General features: G+C 41.2%; 1 protein-coding gene across 3 annotated transcripts in view; it reads right to left on the bottom strand.

Annotated features, from left to right (window-relative positions):
* Positions 1–21,500, bottom strand: part of CACNA2D3 (calcium voltage-gated channel auxiliary subunit alpha2delta 3) — a 494,938-nt gene that overhangs the window by 255,202 nt on the left and 218,236 nt on the right. For all 3 annotated transcript variants that reach the window (XM_081848836.1, XM_081848837.1, XM_081848838.1), the window contains exons 6-8: positions 15,842–15,973; positions 6,677–6,737; positions 6,431–6,581 (exon numbers count right to left, since the gene is read on the bottom strand). In XM_081848836.1, the coding sequence (XP_081704962.1) occupies positions 6,431–6,581; positions 6,677–6,737; positions 15,842–15,973 (344 nt within the window). The remainder of the gene's footprint in view (positions 1–6,430; positions 6,582–6,676; positions 6,738–15,841; positions 15,974–21,500) is intronic.

Raw genomic sequence — 21,500 nt, 5'->3', positions numbered from 1 at the left:
CCTTAGGAATGGTGTGGGATGCAGTGCAGGGAATATCAGGTGGAGAAGTTGGCAGAGTAGTTTAGTGGTATTTCATGCATTGTGACTTGCTGTTATTTTTATTGATTAGAGTTTAGTAATTCTTCATTGTAACTGATAAGTGTAACCTGTTTAATTATTATTTGCTGATATTGTTGAATATTGCTTTATTTGATGTAAGTTGTTTATTTCAAAGTTATTGTGACTTTTTGTATTGGATCAGGTTGTTATTACTGATGTATTTTTACTACTTAAAAAAAATTAATTCAATATTTTCTTGGTGTACAAATGCATGTCTATGTGAGGACCTGATTCTCGTCTCTTTTTTCAGGTTGTAAAGTCTTTACTACAGATCAGTTACATTTGTTACATTTGAACCAGACAGAGGGCCTTCTCGGTAGTGGTGCCCGCCCTGTGGAATGTGAAGGAAATAAGCAGCTCGATTGGGGCTGCCAGAGTGGCTAGGGAAACTCAGCCAGATGGGCAGGGTATAAATAAAATAATAATAATAATAATAATAATAATAATAATAATAATAATAATAATAATTTTGTTATGAGACACTAATGGTGAGTACAGTAGAAAGTCAGGGAAGAAGATTGAGTGAGTGTTAGAAGCCACCCAGAGTGGCTGCACCCAGAGTGGCTGCAGCAACCCAGCCAGTTGGACGGGGTATAAATTTAAATAACAACAACAATAATTAAATTCTGCATTTTGTGAATGGAGGAGCAACGTAGGATCCAAGCGGGGGAGTTGGTGTATAAAAATTATCAATTAATCCTTTAAAAATTATGTGTCTCTCCACTTAATTTACATGGTAGCTGTGAGGACCTGATTCTTTTCCCATTCTGCACAGACACTGAGAGACAACAGAATCACAACCAGTAGGTGAAACCATCAGACATTTAGCCTAATTATCACATGGGAACGAAGACAGCGTTGCAAGAATTCGTCTACAGGGGGGAGCAGGGTTAGTGAATTGCCTGAGAGCATCCTTGGTTTGTTGTGCTGTGCCTTCTCCTCAATTAAGCTAAGCACTCACTGGTTGCAATCTGCTCCATCTTGGACATCTGCCTCCATCACTCATATGGACAGTTCAATGCTCTCTGATAATCCTTAATTAATTACCCTGGCACGCAGGCAAGGGTGTTTAATCTGGACCATGTCAACCATTACTGAATACTAATCCCCTATTAATAAAACAATCTGAATTCAGATGCTCATCCCTTTGGTGCAATCGTGTTTGGCGGCCACTTTTTGGATAGCCCCATTTACTGAAATTGGGGATATTCTAATTTGTTTTAAAAATACCCATAGGTATTTTTAAGTTTTAAAGTTTTGCAAAATATATTTCTTATATATCTTATGGTAGATTGGTTTGTGGACATCTTAGGATTCTGGAAGATTCTGAACCCAGTTAACATCCACACATCATTGTTCTCTATGTCTCTTTCATAAAAAGGACCTCTATTCTATATTGAAACACCTTGTGAAGACCATCATCTCTTTTAAATAAAAAATACAGATCAAAGAGGAGTTCACTCAACTGAACTTGGGGAGATTGTTCTTTTCAGGGGCCACCCAGAAAATAAAACTTTCCAAACTGCTCTTCAAACTCATCAAAGTTCAAAAAGCAGTTTGGGGATTTATATATTTTAAGGGGGAATTAGAATGCACACGGCAGCTGCATTTGCCCTTCCTACATCAATTCCCCAAACTGCTTTTTGACTTTATGGGAGTGTAAATAGCAGTCTGTGGATTCTGTGGAGGTAGCTTGTGTGTGAAAAATAAACTTTACGAAACAAAGCAAATGAATTCCAAAGAATATTGGCAAAGGGTCCTTTGAACCACAGCTTAAGCCAGTTTCATATTCTACCCTTTAATGACTGCATTATTTTTCACTCCAGTCTTTACCATTCATCCCTTGTTTTTTTTAAAAAAATAATATTGCTGCAATTGTTAGCCTCTTTCACCTATCGTACATTTTTTAAAACCCTGCAAGGATATGGTCTTCAGTGCACACAAAAAAGTATATCCCACTATTCAGCATACAAGCTTCCAATGGGGCTAAATAAGGGACCACCAAATTTAAAGTTCAATAAAGAGCTTTGCTGTGTGACTAACATCCAGAATTCATGGCTGATGGAATTCCTGTGTCATACAGTATTAGTCTGACCAGCCCACATTCTTTTTGCCTTAGTAACAGGATATTTCACTACAAACATCTTTATGACACAGCATATTTCATTTATTCATTTTGCCACCGATTTCTGTAAATCACAGCATCTCATGATTTTTTTGGCCCTTTCCCTCTCATTTCTCTCATGCTTCACATCCAAGATCTCTGGCTTCTGCTCCTCTGCTGTCACCTCTGTGTTTCACCACACTCTGCTCCTGATCTGATAACTCCTCCATTCCCCAGCATCTGTCTCCCTTTTCTCATGCAGTGGTCAAGCCACAATAAGAGTTAAAATTGTGCACATTGTGATAAAAATACAAAGCTTGGTATATACAAAGAATATATATTATTCAGACAATTCCCTTGTTCAGAGATGACAATGTCTCCACATAGCACCTCCAGTTTAAAAGATTTCCGGCTGGAAACATGTCTGCCCAAGTCTCAGGCAATTGGCGTAGATAGCATGGGACAAGGTATGGGACAATTAACTCAATTTATGGGAAGTTTATATGTAGTCTGTTTTCAATGTTACACAGGAAGCAGTCTTTAACACTGGTGCATTTAGCTTAGTATTGTCTACATCAGCCTTCCACAACTTGGTGTCCTCCTCAAGATGTTGTTGGACTAAAACACTTGTTGGTCTTGCTGGCTGGGGCTGATGGGAATTCTAGTCCAAAACATCTGGCATCAGGTTGGGAAAGACTGGTTTTCACTGATAGCTGTTTTCCAGAGTTTCAGGCAGAAGTCTTGTTACTCAGTCCTAGCTGAAGATACCAAGGATTACACCTGAAACCTTCTGCTTGTTAGCCATAACCTTTATCAATGAACTACAGCACCTTCCCAGTAGTTCATTTCCTATGACTATCCTTCTGCTCTGAAACAGGAAGGCAATTTGCAATCATCTCCTCCTTTCTGGGCACCTTCCACATAGTTTTTCTAGTTAGTAAAGGACAATCCTGCATATATTAAAATGAGCAACTGTGATGGATCTCTAAGGTCAACCATATTGTCCTTCCTCCTCAAAATGATAAGACAATAATGCTGTTTTGAGGAAGTAATATTTTTCTCCTGCCATAAAAGTTGCTATGATACTGCTGAAAATCTTTAATTGAATTAAAATTTCCATCCTAGCCAGGGTGTTGTTAATTTAATGGCAAACTCATATTTCTATAAAAGCATTGTCCCCAGGTTTCAGCCCCAGACAGAATTAGCACTATGCTTTTTATGATAATATTGTTAATTTAACGCTTGACTTAGTATTTTACTTCAAAGCAGACTGGGAGAAAATGTCTATTTTTCTTACTACAGACATCTCTGTTCATGCACTGATGATCTGACCTTATATCTTAACTTAGGCCACACAAAATCAAGTGCATTGTTTAACAGTTCTTTTTGTAATTCAATCATCTAGTCCATCAATTTTAGATAGATTTTGCAATAACTTACCCGTGAAAGCGACAATGATTTTTTTGGTACATTATCTTTTTATGTTTATACTCTGGAAAGGTCTGCATTGGACATTTGTGTGCCATTTATTCATGGGTATATTTAGAAACATAAATTATTAGAGGATGAAATGAAGCCAATACATATCAGGAAAATAACCCATTTATCTGTATCACTGAACTATTTTTCAGTATTCAATTACAATAATTTTAAGAGTTGATTAAATTTTTAATTATGATCATGTGTACTCGCATTGTTGATAATGAGAACTATAGACATAATTCTATGCATGGATGATTGAAAAGATAACCTAAACTATTGCTATGCAAGACAGAGAGATTTGGAGGGGGGAAAAGTTTCCCAAATTTATTATATAATGTGCTTGAAGACAGAAGGAATTTCAGAAAGTGAAAGCAGGCTGAGCATTTCTGAAAATCACACCTATGGGAGCTCCATTGTACAAGGGGGATTTCAAGTGACAAAGAAGTAGCAGAGTGTCATTAAGGATCCAACGCCAAGGGCCTTCTGGCGGTTCCCTCATTGCGAGAAGTGAGATTACAGGGAACCAGACAGAGGGCCTTCTCAGTAGTGGCGCCCGCCCTGTGGAATGCCCTCCCTTCATATGTGAAGGAAATAAGCAGCTATTCTATCTTTAAAATACATCTGAAGGCAGCCCTGTTTAGGAAAGTTTTAAATATTTAATGCTGTATTGTTTTTAACACTCGATTGGGAGCCGCCAAGAGTGGCTGGGGAAACTCAGCCAGATGGGCGGGGTATAAATAATAAATTATTATTATTATATTACTTTTCTGAGGGGGCCTGTATCTCAATGTTTCGCATACAGAAGAAACCAGATTTAAACCCTAGGTTCTCAATGCAGGGCTAGGAAAGACTCCTGTCCAAAACCCTGGAAAGTCACTGTTGGTTAAGGTAGACAAGACTAAGTTTTTTATGTATTTTATTTATTTAATATATTTGTTGTTTGCTTTTCTGACCATATAACTCAAAAGCAGCTTACATTAAGGGCCTGTTCACAAGCAGCTGATTTTGGGTTTTATGAAAAAGGGGGCAGCAATTTGTTATTCAATTTATTCTTGCTGTATTTTTTTATAGGCGGGGAAAGTTTGCATAGGGTTTTCTGCCTCAGTTGCCAAAATAAGTTTGTCGGCCTTGGGAACAAAGGCTGTGGTTGGGGAGGGCGCCATTTTTCTACTCTGATGCAGAAAATTGCTTTGGGCCAGCCTTGAGCTTACCCATCCACGCCCTCCCAACAACCACAGCTGGGAAACACAGGGGAACACCCATTTCCTGGTTATATTTTCTGCCTTTCTTGAATAAGCAACAACTGGAGCAATGTCCTCTCACAGTATGTTTTAAAGCTTCTCTCGGACAACAGAATAATCTATTGCGTCAAAGCAGGTAGCAAGAGGATGGGAGAAAAATAAGGTTTATTGGATCACATTACTTGAAAATAGGGGTGTAAATGACAGAGTAGGGCAGGGACTCCATTTCCCATCTGCCCCAGCCAGCACAACCAATGTTGAGGGATGATGGAAGTTGTAATCCAAAGCAAATGGCCAAAATTTCCTCACAGGAGTAGGAACTCAGAGCAAAAATCATGCAGTTTCAACCAACTGACTTTTGCTCTCTAAAATTACAACAACCCAGTAGTAAATATTGATGGTGGTAGGGTTTCTAGATAAGGAAAGTATTTTCTTAAAATACACTAATTTGTATTTTTTTAAAAAAAAACATGCAGAATATAACTACTTATTAACCTCATGATTAACCACTAAATGTACCTATTTAAATATTTTGATAATTAGGTTGACACATTTAGTCTCTGAAACTTATTTACTGGAGTTTTTGTTGGGCAATAAACCGTTGCTGATAGAGAAGGCAATTAGGCTTTCCTATTATTTGAGCTTCTAGTGATATTAATGTAGTGAGCAATTACAGATTAATAATAAATAAAAATACAGATTAATAAGATTATTAATAATAACAAACCTTTCCTGATAGAGAATGCAATTACACTTTGCTATTATGTAAGCTTCTGGTAATAATAATGTAGTGAGTAATTGCCGATTAATAAGATAGATACTATTTCCTAACATTGTTATCTCTTAAATATACAGTATGTTTGGAGTCTAGGTGCCTTTACACCATTTGATAATAATGTGCGTAGCTGAACACAAGTTTGACACACATGAAACACCAATGGGTATCCACATTCAGTTCAATGGATAGCACAGTTCTTAATACTCTTGCATTTATGCTTCCCAAAACTAAAATAGAAAACCAAACTTCTGCAACCTGCAGATAGGTTGGAATGGCAGAGCATGTTGCTGTGAAGACAGAATCAAAGAATTGTAGAGTTGGAAAGGACTCTGAAGGCCATATCATCCAACCCCCTGCAATGCAGGAATCTCAACTAAAGTATCCATGACAAATGGCCATCCAACCTCTGCTTTAAAACTTTCACAACCTCACAAGGGAGTCCGATAGACTGTCAAATGGTTCTTACTAAAGCAGAATTATGTGGGTCCTAACTACAGTGGTACAGCCCAGATCTAACTTTGCCATATCTGTGAAAAGTGTGTGTAAACAAATGAGTTTTCCAGGCAGACTTGGGCTCTGGCATGTCTCTATATCTAGAGATTTGTTATTATCAATGATCTTACACACTGTCTTCATCTCTTGTCCTCTGAATCCCTGTGTAGACTCCATATCAAGGGGGAGGGGAAATAGGGGGGAATAATTAAGCAGAAAGTTAGACATACTCACAGCAATTATGTTAAAAAAATCATCATCTCCCAGAGTATCCAAAATGGATGACACAGTCTGCTTTGCAATTGTCAGGCGGAGTCCTTTCATGCTGCCACTGACATCCACTAAAATGACTACATCTTTGGGAGAAGTGGCTGCCTGGATATACCTAGATGAGCAAGGGAAGGAGGGCAGTATAAATTGAACTTTCGAGATTGTAGCTCCTGACCCCCCTGAAAGTTTTAGTGGACAGCTGTGACCTACCATTTTCGATTTCTGCAATCAAATGCAATGACTCCATTTTCGTCTGGCTCCCATTTAATTCCTGGAGAGAGAAGAAACAGGGTAGAATAGCAAAAACAATTTTTTATGTTTCAAAGTTTGAAAGAGAAGTCTAGTATTCTTATTCACTGTCCAGACTGGCTAAATGCTTTTTCTTTGTTGGGGTGGGGAATGATAATTGAAATAGCTACATTACAGAATTCCTCACAACTGACTTTAGATCAAAGGCCATTCCCACAACACAGTTAGTGTCTTTCACAGGGTGATTAAGATACTCACTATGCTAGAAGACGGGAACTGGCAGGGCCATGTTGTGCCAACGCTCCTCCTCTAAACTAACTTGCCAACAGTGATTACTGTCATCACGCCTAATGGTATTACTCACAGGCTGGGTGTCCAGACATTTTGGTACAGATCCTATGATCATACTGAGGTAATGTCTCTGATTAGTGGATCATAGAAAAGTATGTTAAAGGACATTACCATTGTCATTTTTATTCACTGTTACTGTTACTACTTGGTATTCAAATCATGATGGAGGAAAAGAATTAACCACACTCTAATAATGGCATTAGGGCTGCAACTTATGGGATGAATTCGTGAGTGTTTTTATCATTGATCACAGAGTAATTAGAACCATATTTGATCCTTCCTAGTGACATGTGGATATCAACTAGAGAATAATCAAACACATTTCCTGCTTGACTGAACTGTGGTGCCTTCTGGTGTCAAAATGTAAAAGAAATGGAAACAACACTGCAAGGAAGTGAAATCTGCCAGGTTAAGGAATCAGTCCCAAAAAACTGAATTAAAGAGCAACGTTAGAAAGCTTTAATCTGGGTTGGCTCTGTCATGCAGCACACTGAAGCAACCCAGCTCAGGGAGTGCTATTAAAACAGGTACATTTTTATTGCTTGTAGGCAGTTCAAGTAGCCTTAGCCGTTGAGGCTGGATTTTATGTATGATGAGATATTGAAACTGAATTTTGATTGATCTAACAATGAGGTTCTACCTCAAATTCAAGATGACTGCCAATATGGCTGTTGCTGTTTTTAAAGTGTGAAGCCAAATGAATTCCCTGATAACCCACAGGACGAAGAAGGACCTGCCTTACCAGGGGAGGGGTGAAGGCTCCGAAGGGACTGGAGGATGGTAAGAGAGTTCCAAGACAGGTGCTGGGGGAGCTGTGGTCTTGATATTTATGGCTTAGTATGTTTGCTGACTGTTCCTTTCCCCATTAATTACCTCCATGTTTTTGAGACCAGACTCTGGGCACCTGAGTAAAAGTTTCACAGCAACTGTTTCCCAACAGGAATCAACAGCTGAAAATGACCCCTGGAAATTATTACATATATGAAATTAAACATGGTCTGAAATCTGCATGACTACATTGGGAGAATGTGTGTGTGTGTGTGTGTGTGAGAGAGAGAGAGAGAGAGAGAGAGGGAGATAGATAATGTCCCTGGAACAGAAGAAAGCAAGATGTATGTACTGCTTGGTGCTGCAAGTTGTGTTGGCCTCATTTGGGATCTATTTCAGGTAGCAAAATGTTCTGGGCCAACATTGCCTTTAATATGTGACTTTTTAAACTGAAACTATTTATGATGAATATTGTTTTGATTGTTGGGCTAGCTAAGAGCCAAACTACACATACAGAAAAGCATGAGATACAGTTGTCTTCAGGCTACAAACAAATATCTGAATGTCTCCCAGTGTCAGAAACTTTCTTCCTTGAAAGTACCAGCATGGCAGGAAGAAATGCCTAGTCTTCCTGCTGACAAGAATTTTTCTAAATGCTGGGAATTTTTGATGGGGCATTCAAACATGTGACCTCACAATTTATGCCCAAGTTATATAGTTCCAGGAGGCCTGAACATGTATTTAAAGTCCAAGCAATAATTAGGGATTAAACTCTGAGGATGTAATTTGAATACACTGTAATCCTACCCTGGAATTCAATTCAAACTTCAGACAAATAATAAGGGAATTAGATTCCACTTCTGAAATACTGATTATTAATGCTATTCCATTCAGACATCATGCTTAGAACCTAAACCAGGTGTGAAGAGGCAGCGGTGATGGTGTTGTTCCCCTCAGCGTTCAGAAATAAAGCAGAAACACTGAATGGGAGGCATAGGCCTGATGAGGAATCAGAAAGATGAAAGCTGAGTGGACCAGAAGCAGAGCGAAAGGAACCATAAGGACACATTTCCCTTGTAGCGTGAGCACCTTATAGGCCCAGAGATAAGAGTGTGGTGCCCTCTAAAGCAGCATTCAAATAAGATGAGAGGCGAGCTCTCACATATAGAATAGTAGGGGAACAAAGTCCCAATAGTGAGCCTATAACAGGATATTGGTGGAACAGTAGGGGCAGAAAGTAGGACAAAGGGGACTTCCGGAGGCGGCGCGAACGGCAATGGCTGCCCTCTTCTAACTGTGGAGAGGGAGCTCCGTTGAGACGGGTCGTCCGCTACGGCGAAGCGGAGACCCACATCGGAAAACCACAGGCAGCAAAAGCCTGTGGTCTTGGGACCCAGCGGGCACCAGGAGCAACCCCCGAAACGTTGAAGGAACCCCGTAAGGGGCTCCGGAACGGGGAGGGGGCAGCGGCGCTGTGGGTCGTTCCGCAATCAACGGAGTGAAGCCGCGCTGCTGCTGCCGGTGAGCGCTGACCTTTCTTCCTGGAATTTGTGATTCGGAAAAGCAACAACCCGTGAGTAATAACGGACCTTATAAAATTTCGGGACTAAAAAACACTGAATTTGGCTGAAAGCGGAGTGACGAAAAACAGGAAGTCCATCTTCCGCTGTCATTGAACTTTAACGCAAAGAGCTGGAGGAGTGGAGGCAAAGAGAGAACTTTTAACTTAATGGATCTGAGCATCTACTGAACTTTCTTGTAAGCTGAATAAGGACTCTAAGTTTTGGATTTTATGCTTTTTTGCTTTTTACTTGTATGGTGATACCCTTCTTCTATTGGATTTACAATTTAAGTAAGAAACCCAGGTGTTGGAGCTGCCTGAGCAACTGAGCAGTCAGTTTGCAGAGTTGGATACTTTGAATTTAAATTTTGAAACAATCTGAGGGAGTTTGGACTTGTTACTTTGAAGCATCATTTGGAATACCAGTATGCACTGTCTGAAACATTGTGGCTGCTAACACTAACTCTGCTAAAAACTTATTATTGAAGGTTCCTGGACTTTAAACTTGATTTTAATCTCTTCCCTAAAGACATTTTAAACTCCCCCTAGAGGATTTGGGATTTACAGCAGTGACATTATTCTACTTTCATTTCCCCGGCCTCCTGTTTGACTGTTACCATCTGGGCTGGTGCTTTCGCATGGGAACAACTCAGTGTGACCTTGACTTTGAGATAACTCTGGAATGAGTGGCGCAAGAAAGAGGGGAAGAGCTAGACAAACAACTTTAACAACTTTAACTGCAGCCTCACAGACACGTAGATCATCTGTGCCTACTTTGCCTTCTGAGGAAGAAGCTGCTTCTCTGCCACGGGCAGGGGAGGGAGAAACTGAGGAATTACAATTGGAAGATATGGCCTCAGGAGCATCTGCATCTATTTTAGAGAAAATCTTTGAAAAATTGGAATCCTTGGATAAAAGAGTGGAATCTTTGGATAAAAAAGCTGATGAACAAACAGCCAAAATTGATCAAAATACAGAGTGCCTAAATAGATTAACCGGACAAGTAGCACAGAATGTACAAGCAATTGGAGAACTGACACAGGCTACAGATGAAAATAGGAAATTGGCTGAGGATACCAGCCAAAGACTTGGAAAGTTAGAACAAGAGGTAAGACCACTCGGTAAACAAGTAGGTGAACACCAGACCTATCTGTCTATGTTAGAACTACGAAACAGGGAGAGTAACTTAAGGATAAGGTCGGTACCAGAAGCGGAAGAAGGCAACTTAGCTGAGTTTTTGACTAAAGAATTTTCCAAGTTCTGGAAATTAGAGGAAAAGGACTTTAAAATTGTATCAGCTTTTAGGCTTGGAAGACTAATAAAGAAAGAGAAGCCCAGAGACTGTTTGATAATATTGAGATCAAAGGAGGAAAGGGACAAGATTTTAGGCCTACATTACGGAAAGTCACTGGATATTTCGGACAAAAGAATTGAGATTTACAAGGACATTCCTAAACAACTGCTGGACCTTAGATCTGACTATTTGGAACTGGTTAGACTGTTGAGGAGCAATTCAATTATTTTCAGGTGGGAGTTCCCTCAAGGACTATCTTTTACTTTTAGAGGGAAGAAGGTTAAAATTAGAACACTGGAAGACAGAGATAAATTTCTGTCGGCATACGGAGAGGACCTTCAAAAAGGAATTGATTTACCTTCCGGCCCTGGAGCACCAGGGGTACCTGCACCCTTGGACTCTGAAGATCCAGCGAATAAGGTACCACCCCCAGAAAAATAACCAGATTTATCCAGGATGTCTCTGCAACTCTTGAGTTGGAACATAAATGGCTGTAACAGCCCGGAAAAAAGGAGGAATTTTTTTTATATATTAAAAAAGGAACAATTGGACATTATTTGCTTACAAGAAACACATGTGACTAGGCTCCACAGAAAAGTGTTAATAAACAAAAGACTTGGCCAGGAATTTATATCTTCAGACAGAGTCAAGAAGAGAGGTGTGGTGATATATGCAAAAGAGAGCCTGTCACCTAAATTTTTATTTAAAGATGAAGATGGCAGAAAGTAGGACAAAGGACAAGCCCAGGGAAAGAGTCCAGTGAGCTCTTGTAACAATGGCCCCATCCAGTATAAACTAAACACAAGGTATGTTGATGCTCTGAGGAGACTTTGGGCATGGAAGGTGGTGGATAAATCTAGAGTAAATATAACACAGAGCTGTGTATTTTCATTATTGTAATAGTTATTATTATTTCTTATTGGTAGAAGGCAATGCTAACTTAGACTTCTTCATGTTGCTGTCTGTATAATTTTCATAAAGAAATAAAGAAATAAAGAAATAAAATAACAGAGGTGAGCAGTCATTTTTCCATTGAGGATACATTCCCTGGAGGGCCATCTGTGAGAGCCACACATGCCAACAGCAGGAGGCATGAAGACAGCTGTAGGAAGCACCACTTCTTTTCCTCCCTCCCAACCACTCAGCTGCAACAGGCAGCTCTTACCAGATGTTTGAATTGATCATCTGCAGAGGGCTTATGAAATTAGTCCAAGGGTCACATGAAATTACAACAGGAGTTGCATGTATCTCTAGGGCTGCTGATTGTCCAACCCCAATCTAAACCATGGTTTGAATTTCCAAATATGCACATGAGCCGTGTTCTTGCTTTCATTTTCCAGCTGTTCAGCACTCTCCCATCTTCACATGCAGCAGCCTCAGGAGGCTGAGCAACAACTGTAATTATGGTTTACCAATTAAGACACATGATTAATCATAGTTTGCTGAAACCATTGGTTCTGATTCTGGTTTGTCAGACGATCATAGTTTGTTAAATCAAATATAAAACTAAACATTGTTAAGCTTCCTTAACAATGGTTTAGTGTAATGTCTGGACTGGATAAGGTTCATGGCTCAGTGGTACCTTGCACACAAATGGTGTCAAGTTCAATCATGGTATCTCCTGCCTAAAACCCTGGAAAGACACTGCCAGTTAGAGCAGACAATATTGAGCTAGATGTAGTACTGAGCTAGAAGGACAAAGGATCTGACTCAGCATAAAGTGGATTTCTGTGTTCCAGCCTGAACCATTAACAGTGAGAGAGTTCTCAAGTAGCAGGAGACTTTTTCAGGTGGTTCGTAATTTAACGGAACCACCTTTACCACCGGGGCTTTGTAAAGACCCCCAAGATCTCCTGCAACGATTTTGCAAAGTTTTTTGCAGATAAAATCACTCATATTCGGAAGGAGCTAGACACCACCGTGGGAGCAGGGCTGGGGCGGGAGAGTGCTAGAGCTCTGTCTGGTCAAGTTGCATGGAATCGATTTCAATCCATTACCCCCGAGGATGTGGACAGGCTGCTTGGACGCGTGAAACCAACCACCTGTCTCCTGGATCCTTGCCCATCCTGGCTAATAAAAGCAAGCCGGGAAGGGCTGGGTGATGGGCTCTGCAGGGTGGTGAATGCTTCCCTCTGTGAGGGAGCATTCCCAAATCTGCTGAAAGAGGCGGTCATCAAACCGCTTCTTAAAAAACCATCTTTAGACCCGGCCAGTATGGCCAACTATCGCCCAGTCTCAAATCTTCCATTCTTGGGCAAGGTGATTGAGCGCGTGGTTGCTGAACAACTCCAGGCACGCCTGGAGGATGCGGACCATTTGGATCCCTTCCAATCGGGATTCAGGCCTCATCATGGGACTGAAACTGCCTTGGTCGCGCTGGTTGATGATCTCCGGCGAGCTAGGGACAAAGGTGAGAGCTGTTTCCTAGTTCTGCTGGATCTCTTAGCGGCCTTTGATACAATCGACCATAACATCCTTCTGGACCGTCTAGAGGGGCTGGGAGCTGGGGGCACTGTTATACACTGGTTTCGCTCCTTCCTCCTGGGCCGTGTTCAGAAAGTGGTGGTGGGGGATGAGTGTTCAGACCCCTGGGCCCTCACTTGTGGGGTGCCTCAGGGTTCCGTCCTCTCCCCCATGCTTTTTAACATCTATATGAAGCCGCTGGGAGAGATCATCAGGGGGTTTGGACTGGGTGTCCATCAATATGCAGATGATACCCAGCTCTACCTCTCTTTCAAATCAGAACCAGTGAAGACGGTGAAGGTCCTGTGTGAGTGCCTGGAGGCGGTTGGAGGATGGATGGCGTCTAATGGATTGAGGTTGAATCCTGACAAGACAGAAGTACTGTTTTTGGGGGACAGGGGGCGGGCTGGTGTGGAGGACTCCCTGGTCCTGAATGGGGTAACTGTGCCCCTGAAGGACCAGGTGCGCAGCCTGGGAGTCATTTTGGACTCACAGCTGTCCATGGAGGCGCAGGTCAATTCTGTATCCAGGGCAGCTGTCTACCAACTCCACCTGGTACGCAGGCTGAGACCCTACCTGCCCGCGGACTGTCTCGCCAGAGTGGTGCATGCTCTAGTTATCTCCCGCTTGGACTACTGCAATGCGCTCTACGTGGGGCTACCTTTGAAGGTGACTCGGAAACTACAACTAATCCAGAATGCGGCAGCTAGACTGGTGACTGGGGGCAGCCGCCGAGACCACATAACACCGGTCTTGAAAGACCTACATTGGCTCCCAGTACGTTTCCGAGCACAATTCAAAGTGCTGGTGTTGACCTTTAAAGCCCTAAACGGCCTCGGCCCAGTATACCTGAAGGAGCGTCTCCACCCCCATCGTTCTGCCCGGACGCTGAGGTCCAGCGCCGAGGGCCTTCTGGCGGTTCCCTCATTACGAGAAGCAAAGCTACAGGGAACCAGGCAGAGGGCCTTCTCGGTAGTGGCACCCGCCTTGTGGAACGCCCTCCCATCAGATGTCAAAGCGATAAATAACTACCTGACATTCAGAAGACATCTTAAGGCAGCCCTGTTCAGGGAAGTTTTTAATCTGTGATATTTTAGTGTATTTCTGGTTTTTATGGAAGCCGCCCAGAGTGGCTGGGCAAACCCAGCCAGATGGGCGGGGTACAAATAATAAATTATTATTATTATTATTATTATTCATTAGCAATCTTATACTAGACATGATCCAGCCAAAATGTTTTTAAATCACAATAATTTTAAGCAACCACTTAACACTTGAACTGCATAGTTTTTTTATAAAAAAATGCTTAATTTTGGTTGGATCGTGTCCAATATAAATAATTTCATTTTAGAATGCCAAAGTGTTCTAAATAGCTTATTTGTCCCTATGGGAACCTTCTGCAGTAAGCCCCTAGTAATCAAAATTTTCAGATGAGAAACTGAGGCTAAGGAATAATATTTGCCCATGGTCAGCAAGTGAATTCAGAACTGAGGAGAAATTTAGAGCTGTGTTTCCTATGTACTTTCCGAGATATTAAAAAAAAAAAAGTAACTCCAGCACATAAATCCTTAGAATGAAAGCCACAGAACTTACGTTACTGTGATCTGGATTTCCAGAGATTTAATTGCAAATTATTGAAAGAAGGACACACAGAGTTATCAACTCAAAGCCATTCTATTATCACAAAATAGGATGGTTTATTGTGAGACTGTTGCTGTTCAAGCAAAGAAGTTTTTCACAACACCCACACATTAGCATCACAATGCCATCCAGTATTATTTTCCTTGTTTAATCTGGATTTATCCTTTCTGCAGAAAATACAGTATTTTTTTTAATGTTTCCAACAATGCTTTTGCAATTTTAAGTCCAAGTTTGACAGCACTCATAGTCTATAATTGCACTGCATATTTCTGTTTGATATAAATGGCTGCAAAATAAAACACATTACTAATGCTTCATCCTTTTGAACAAACACCAATCAAAACAGCTAGCAAAATAAATATTTGACAGCAGAGGAGAAATGGTGTGATCATATTAACTGTATGTAAGAAAACCAGGAAACAGTTAAAGTGCTCTAAAATTATCTGTTTAACATCATTATTTTTACTTATGTGCTTTTATTGCCACAGCTGCGGTGTCAGCACTACCGCAGCCTCAAGTCATGCTTTCTAAATTCCCAAGCAAAATTAAAACTTCCTTTCTATTAAAAATTCAAATGTTGCTGCAGTAGGAGAGATATCCTAAGGGTTTCAGCTGTTTCCTTCCTCCGAGAAAAAAAAGAAGACTATTTGCTGCTTCAGAAGGTCTTGGAGTATATGCCTGTGCTAATGGTGCCTACACTCAGAACAAATTCAACTTGGAATGAACTGTTCTGATCCTAAGTCCAGGAAGCAGTTCACAAGAAGGAATATGCCAGCAATACCTTGGCATATGTGCTTCTGCTTCTCAGTACAAGCAGAGGATGGAAGGAGAGCAGAAGGGTGAGTCAAGAAAGGGTCAGTTCACTGGAACACAGTAACCCAAGAATGTGTATCTTCCTTTTCAAAGAGCAATAATTTACTCCAGCCAAGTACTGTCCACAGAGTACCATAGCTACTTCACTAACAAAAGCAAAATAAAAATAAAAAAATGAACAGAGAAGGCTCTTACCAGGGTGGAGGGAATCACCCTCCCCAAAATGTCTTCTTACCTGGGTATTGCCTAAAAAAGCCCTTTGCGCTTCCAAAATATTGCCATATAAGGGAAGGGTCACGGTCAAAGTTGTCAACAAACACTTTGTTTAACGATTCAGACCAAAAGACTCCGTTCACAATAGCAGGATCTGAAAAAGAAGGAGAAGGTGTGAGAGAACTTTGGTTGGGTAATTAGCATCCAATAACATCCTCCCCAGCGGCTGCAAGTTGTGTGTTGGCATCTGCCTGCCTTGAAAGAAAATGGAAGAGCACACCTTCAGGGGTAAAGTCAAGCTGTTGGAGAGTTACAGCACCTGCTACGGCTGTAGAGACGGAGATGGGAGAGACATGTTTTATTGCAGGTGGGGCAGATCAAGGTGCCCAATATTGCTGCTAGAGGAAGACTACGGCATTTCTTTTCTCTGTGCTTCTCCCTGTGGTCATTCCTCCTCTGGTCACTGCTGTGGATACATGACCTGACTGTCTCCAGGTACTGCGATCATCTGCAAGGGATTTCCATATGGCAGGGTTAATGTTGTCTTTGTAACGCGGAGTTGGTCTGCCAACAGCCCTAGTGCCTGCACCCAGCTTCCCGTAAAGCACATCCTTGGGAATCCTGCCATCTTCCTTCTGTGGACATGACCGTGGGGTTGGCGCGGGGAGGGAAACTGACAAAGATTCTTATAGCAATTCAGCCAGAGGTTTTAAAAGTCATTTTAAAAAATAACTATCGGGAGGGGAGGACACTTTAAAATTCCTCAGTGTCAATGCAGATAAACACATGCCCAAGCGTTCAGTACAGTAGTTCCAATGACGTGTAAAATAATGGTTGATCTCAATCGACTTAGTTTAATGGGGTAATTTTAATGGAGTGGAAAAGAGGTGAATTGTTTTCTGCACTAACATTCATCAAGGAAAACACTAGGAGAGGAGGGAGCAGTGAAATTGTATGAGCTACATATCTTTGAACTAAGCTTTCATCTAAATATTTATATTTACAAGCACATGCTGTTCATTAAAACAGAGCAGGCTTTGTTTAAAAGACGTGTCTCCCTTGAGTGGCATGCTTTTCTAAATATGGGAGGGCATGAAAAATTAAAACCAACAATACCAGAGATATCCTGGACAGGAACCATTGTTCTAGCTGAAATCAAACCTGGCTAAGAGGTCAGGGATCATCAGTTTGGAAAGACAAAAACTACCAATTTTTACTAATTGAAGCACAACAGCCAAATTTTCAATCTTCTGCACTACAGATGTACCCCAGGTCTGGGAACTGAGGAGTTGAAAAAGTCGCTCTGAGAGAGCAGGCACATAGTTTGGGGACTCTCCTAGATCCATTCTCTCTCACTGGGGGCTCAGGTAAGCTCTGTGGTGAGAAGCACCTGTAGTTCTGTTTGCCAACTACAGCCATAGTTTAGTCCAGGTTTCGTGAACCTGGGTCCTCCAAATGTTTTGAGACTACAATTCCCATCATCCCTGACCACTGGTCCTGCTAGCTAGGGATCACGGGAGTTGTAGGCCAAAAACATCTGGAGGACCAAGGTTGAGGAAGCCTGGTTTAGTCACTGTGATTCATGAACTGGTTACCTCACAACTGGACTACTGTAATGCACTCCATGTGGGGCTTCCCTTGGGAGTGATTTGGAAACTGCAGCTGGTTCAGAATGCTGAAGCCAGGTTGTTTCAATACTAAAATAAATAAGGTAATGAAATATTTTCCCTGTTACTTTAATCACACTTACCACAGCAAACTAAATGTTAATCACTAAAAGCACCAAACTTTACATTTAGGAAGTTGAAGCCAAATTGAGGCCATTAAGAGTTTGTGGTGGTTCCCAGGAGGAATACCCTCTACCCATGCTGGGAAAGCATAAAATGTTTGGATGTGAGGGGATCATCCTTGTGTTTTCTTCTCTCCTAGCAGCACCATGGCCACACAAAAGTATTTTGGAGGGAAACAGCTGCCACATTTCTCACCTCTGGAAGCTGAGACCAAAGGTCTTTGACTTTGTCTTTCACACCTACACTAACTGAAAGGGGTGGATGGTTCACACTGCTCTGCTCTCTTGCAAAAGGGAAAAAAGCCAACAATTTTGGCTTTTCCATTCCACTTCCCTACACAAGGGAAACAGCCCACCATTTATCTAACAATGGAGCAGGTAGGGAGATTTCTCTTTCACGCTACTGTAGTTTTAAATGTTGCTGATGGAGTGGGGAAATGTTTGTTGCGGATGCTGCCGCTGACACTAGATGTAAACTTGACCTCTATGTAGAACAGGGGTTTTGGGGTGGTGGCTTCTCACCTGAAAAAGAAAGTCACTTCTATCTGCTTGGGCCTTTTAGGATAGCTGCAAAGATGCTTCTTTTTAAACAAGCTTATAATGGATAAGGGAAATGAGGAAGCTACATTTGCTTTGATTTGCTTTTGATTCTTGTGCTACTCGTAGGCTATAATTGCTTACTTTTAAAATTTCATCATTGCATTTTTATAAACTACTTGCGTTATTATTTTGCTGTCACCTACCCTAAGAATCAAAATAACTGAAAACAAGCTATATGTTTTTTTTTAATAAATGAAATGGAAACTATTGGCTGGTTTCCTGTGAACATTTCAAAATGTAAGTGGAAAAAAGATTACCTAGGGGAGGATAATTTACCCTAGGCTATCCAATAAATCATTTTCCAAGCCAGAGAATGAACACAGATCCAAGTCCATAGAACATGACCAAGTCAAGTTCTATATTCTCTGGATTACATTGACTCTTAAAATGACCAGATTATACCTACTCAACCTGCAGAATATGGAGATCAAGCCTCCTGGGTATGTAAAAGATGATGTTGAAAAAGACTATTAAAATCCTAACCATTTGTCATGATTAGAATTTCACAGCAGCTCTTATAACAATATGCAGAAGACTTCACTATTCATTCTATATTCCACTTCCATGAATTCCTTAAATTGTCACTGCTTTATCTGAAACATTTTCTCAATCTTACGGGTACTCTGTATTCTCTACTATTAGATGTGAAATGTGTAAATTATTTTGGGAGCAGCAATAATGCAAAGCAGGGCGGAGATCATCCTCCTTCTTTCATGGAATAGAATCACAAGCCAGCAAATTTAAAGCAAATCAGAAGCCAGCAAAATGAAGCAAATATATTTCGCTTCTCTGTCAGTCCTTTAAAGGCCTCTCTTGATTAGCCTTTTTCAGAGAAGTTTCCTGGCAACAACCTTTGCAATAAAAAACCCCCGGAAGCTTTCTCCTTTCACCCTTTTGATAAGACATATGTGGCAATGTACAATTTGTTTTAGTGCCATTTCTGCAGTTGCTATCAGGTTCTTTATTGATATTTAATATAAACAGTGCCTGTGGACAAACAGGTACACTGACAGGAATCTGAAATATAATTGTCCAAATGCATGTAGCAATTAAGTTGTTGTCATAGATATTATTGACCCTAAAAGGTAGAGCTGAGACAAAGACTGCATTCAGCCAGAACAAATGCAATGCCATGGAATGTACAAAGGGAAAAGAAAGCTCACTGATAACACTTCTTGGCTCTTATATTTCTTCAGCTGTTTAATATTCTATGGCCGTTTAAATGTGTTTGTTTTAACTATTTATTTTGTGCTTTTATCTTGCATTTTTATCTTGTGAACCACCCTGAAATATTTGGATGAAGGACAGTTTAAATCATCATCATCATCATCATCATCATCATCATCATCATCATCTAATGGTGGGCAAAGCCCCGTTTCCACAAGCATTATGCATTCCAAAAGATAGGTCTGTCAAAATAAAGCATATTTCTAAATAGGTAAAGGTAAAGGGACCCCTGACCATTAGGTCCAGTCGTGACCGACTCTGGGGTTGAAGTGCTCATCTCGCTTTATTGTCTGAGGGAGCCTTAAATTCCAGATAGTCTAACTCAAGCTTTACAGTATCACACACCTGCTATCCACAAAGAGATATACAATGAACAGTTTACAAGCAGATCAATTTTAACAGGGGCTGGAGAGCAGTAGTCTCCCCTTCCCACAAACCCATACCTGGCCAGCTCTTACCAGTCAAGGCCAAAACAGGGAGATTTTTTGGGAGAAAACTTGGAGAAAAGGGAGACTGATCTGTCATCTCCAGGATACACGGCGTTTCCATGCGCTCTGGCTTTCTTCACAGTGTTCCATTGCGCCAGAAACGGTTTAGTCATGCTGGCCACATGACTTGAAAAGCTGTCTGCGGACAAACGCTGGCTCCCTCGGCCTGAGAGTAAGATGAGCGCCGCAACCCCATAGTCACCTTTGACTGGACTTAACTGTCCAGTGGTTCTTTACCTCTACCTTTTACATGACTATCTGCAATGTGTGTGTGTGTGTGTGTGTGTGTTCAAAATAGCATTTAAATTTCTGTGGAAACTAGGGTTTATTGCTAGGCTATGGAAATAAGAAAGTTTAAGAGTTCACGTGCTTTTTGTTCTAATTGCAGCATGAAATGGAACAGAATTAATTATTGCCCAGACACAAATTTGTAATGTTCATGAGTCTGGATAAATTGGCAGACTATGTTGTCCAGACATACTTCATCAAGATGATTTTGATGTATGCGGCAAACTGTGACAGCGCTGCATACAGCCAGGTTTTAAGGCATCAGAATGTGCTGAAGCTATGCACAGCTGCACATACGCTCACAGGAATCAGTAGCATAAGTTTTAGAAATGTCTCCAGTTCACTATGAATTGCCTGAACATCTGGAGTTTTACATAGACAGCCCCTGAATGACCTGGGAAAGCACTTAATCAAGATCGGCTTTATTCGTGGCTGGCATCTGTGTCTCCACGCCCCCATCTCTTTTGTTTCAGCAGTAGGTAGCACTAGTTCCTACCATGCACTCCGAGAACACTGTAAGAATAATGCTAGACAGTTGTATTCTTCACATTCAGAGTAGCCCTGTTTTGCCTTAATACAACTGTGCTTTTGAAAGCTTATAATCACTGGTTCCATCATTGTGCCCGCCCCCACTCCCAAAAAAACTAGGGTGCTCCTCGCTATTTAAAGGGTGCCTAAATTATTACAGAATGTTGGAGCTGGAAGGGACAGCTGGAAGTTATGTAGTCCAATTTCCTGTTCAGTGCAGGATGCAATTACATCCATAAGAACATGAGAAGATCCTGTTGGATCAGGTCAATGGTCCACCCTGCTCTCTCAGTGTCCAACCAGATGTCGATGGTAAGCCTGCAAGCAGGACCTAAGCAGCTCAGTCAGTAGCTCAGAGGATGAGGTCATGGGTTCAAGCCCCACACTAGGCAAAAGATTCCTGTCCTGACCCTCATGGTCCCATGCAAGTCTAAAACTATGATGCTGAGCATCTGCATATATGCTTCTAGTGAAGGAAAACTCACCATCTCCCAAGGCAGTCTTTCCTACTGTCAAACAGTTCTTGTTAGGCGGTTTCTCCTAATGCTTAGCCAAAGTCTGTTTCCCTGTTATTTCTCGTCCTTCCTCTGGAGGCACAGAGGACAAACCTTCCTATTCTGCATGCCAACCCCTCAAATATTTTGAAGACAGTGATCATGTCTCCCCTCAATCTTGTATCCTCCAGACTAATCAGACATCATATGTGAAAATCACCCATGACCTCCTAGCCTCATCATGATACCACTTTCTGTGGAGATGAA

Source organism: Podarcis erhardii, assembly GCF_964252035.2.
Source record: "Podarcis erhardii genome assembly, chromosome: 2".
Lineage (NCBI taxonomy): Eukaryota > Metazoa > Chordata > Lepidosauria > Squamata > Lacertidae > Podarcis > Podarcis erhardii.
This window is presented reverse-complemented; position numbering and strand designations above follow the sequence as displayed.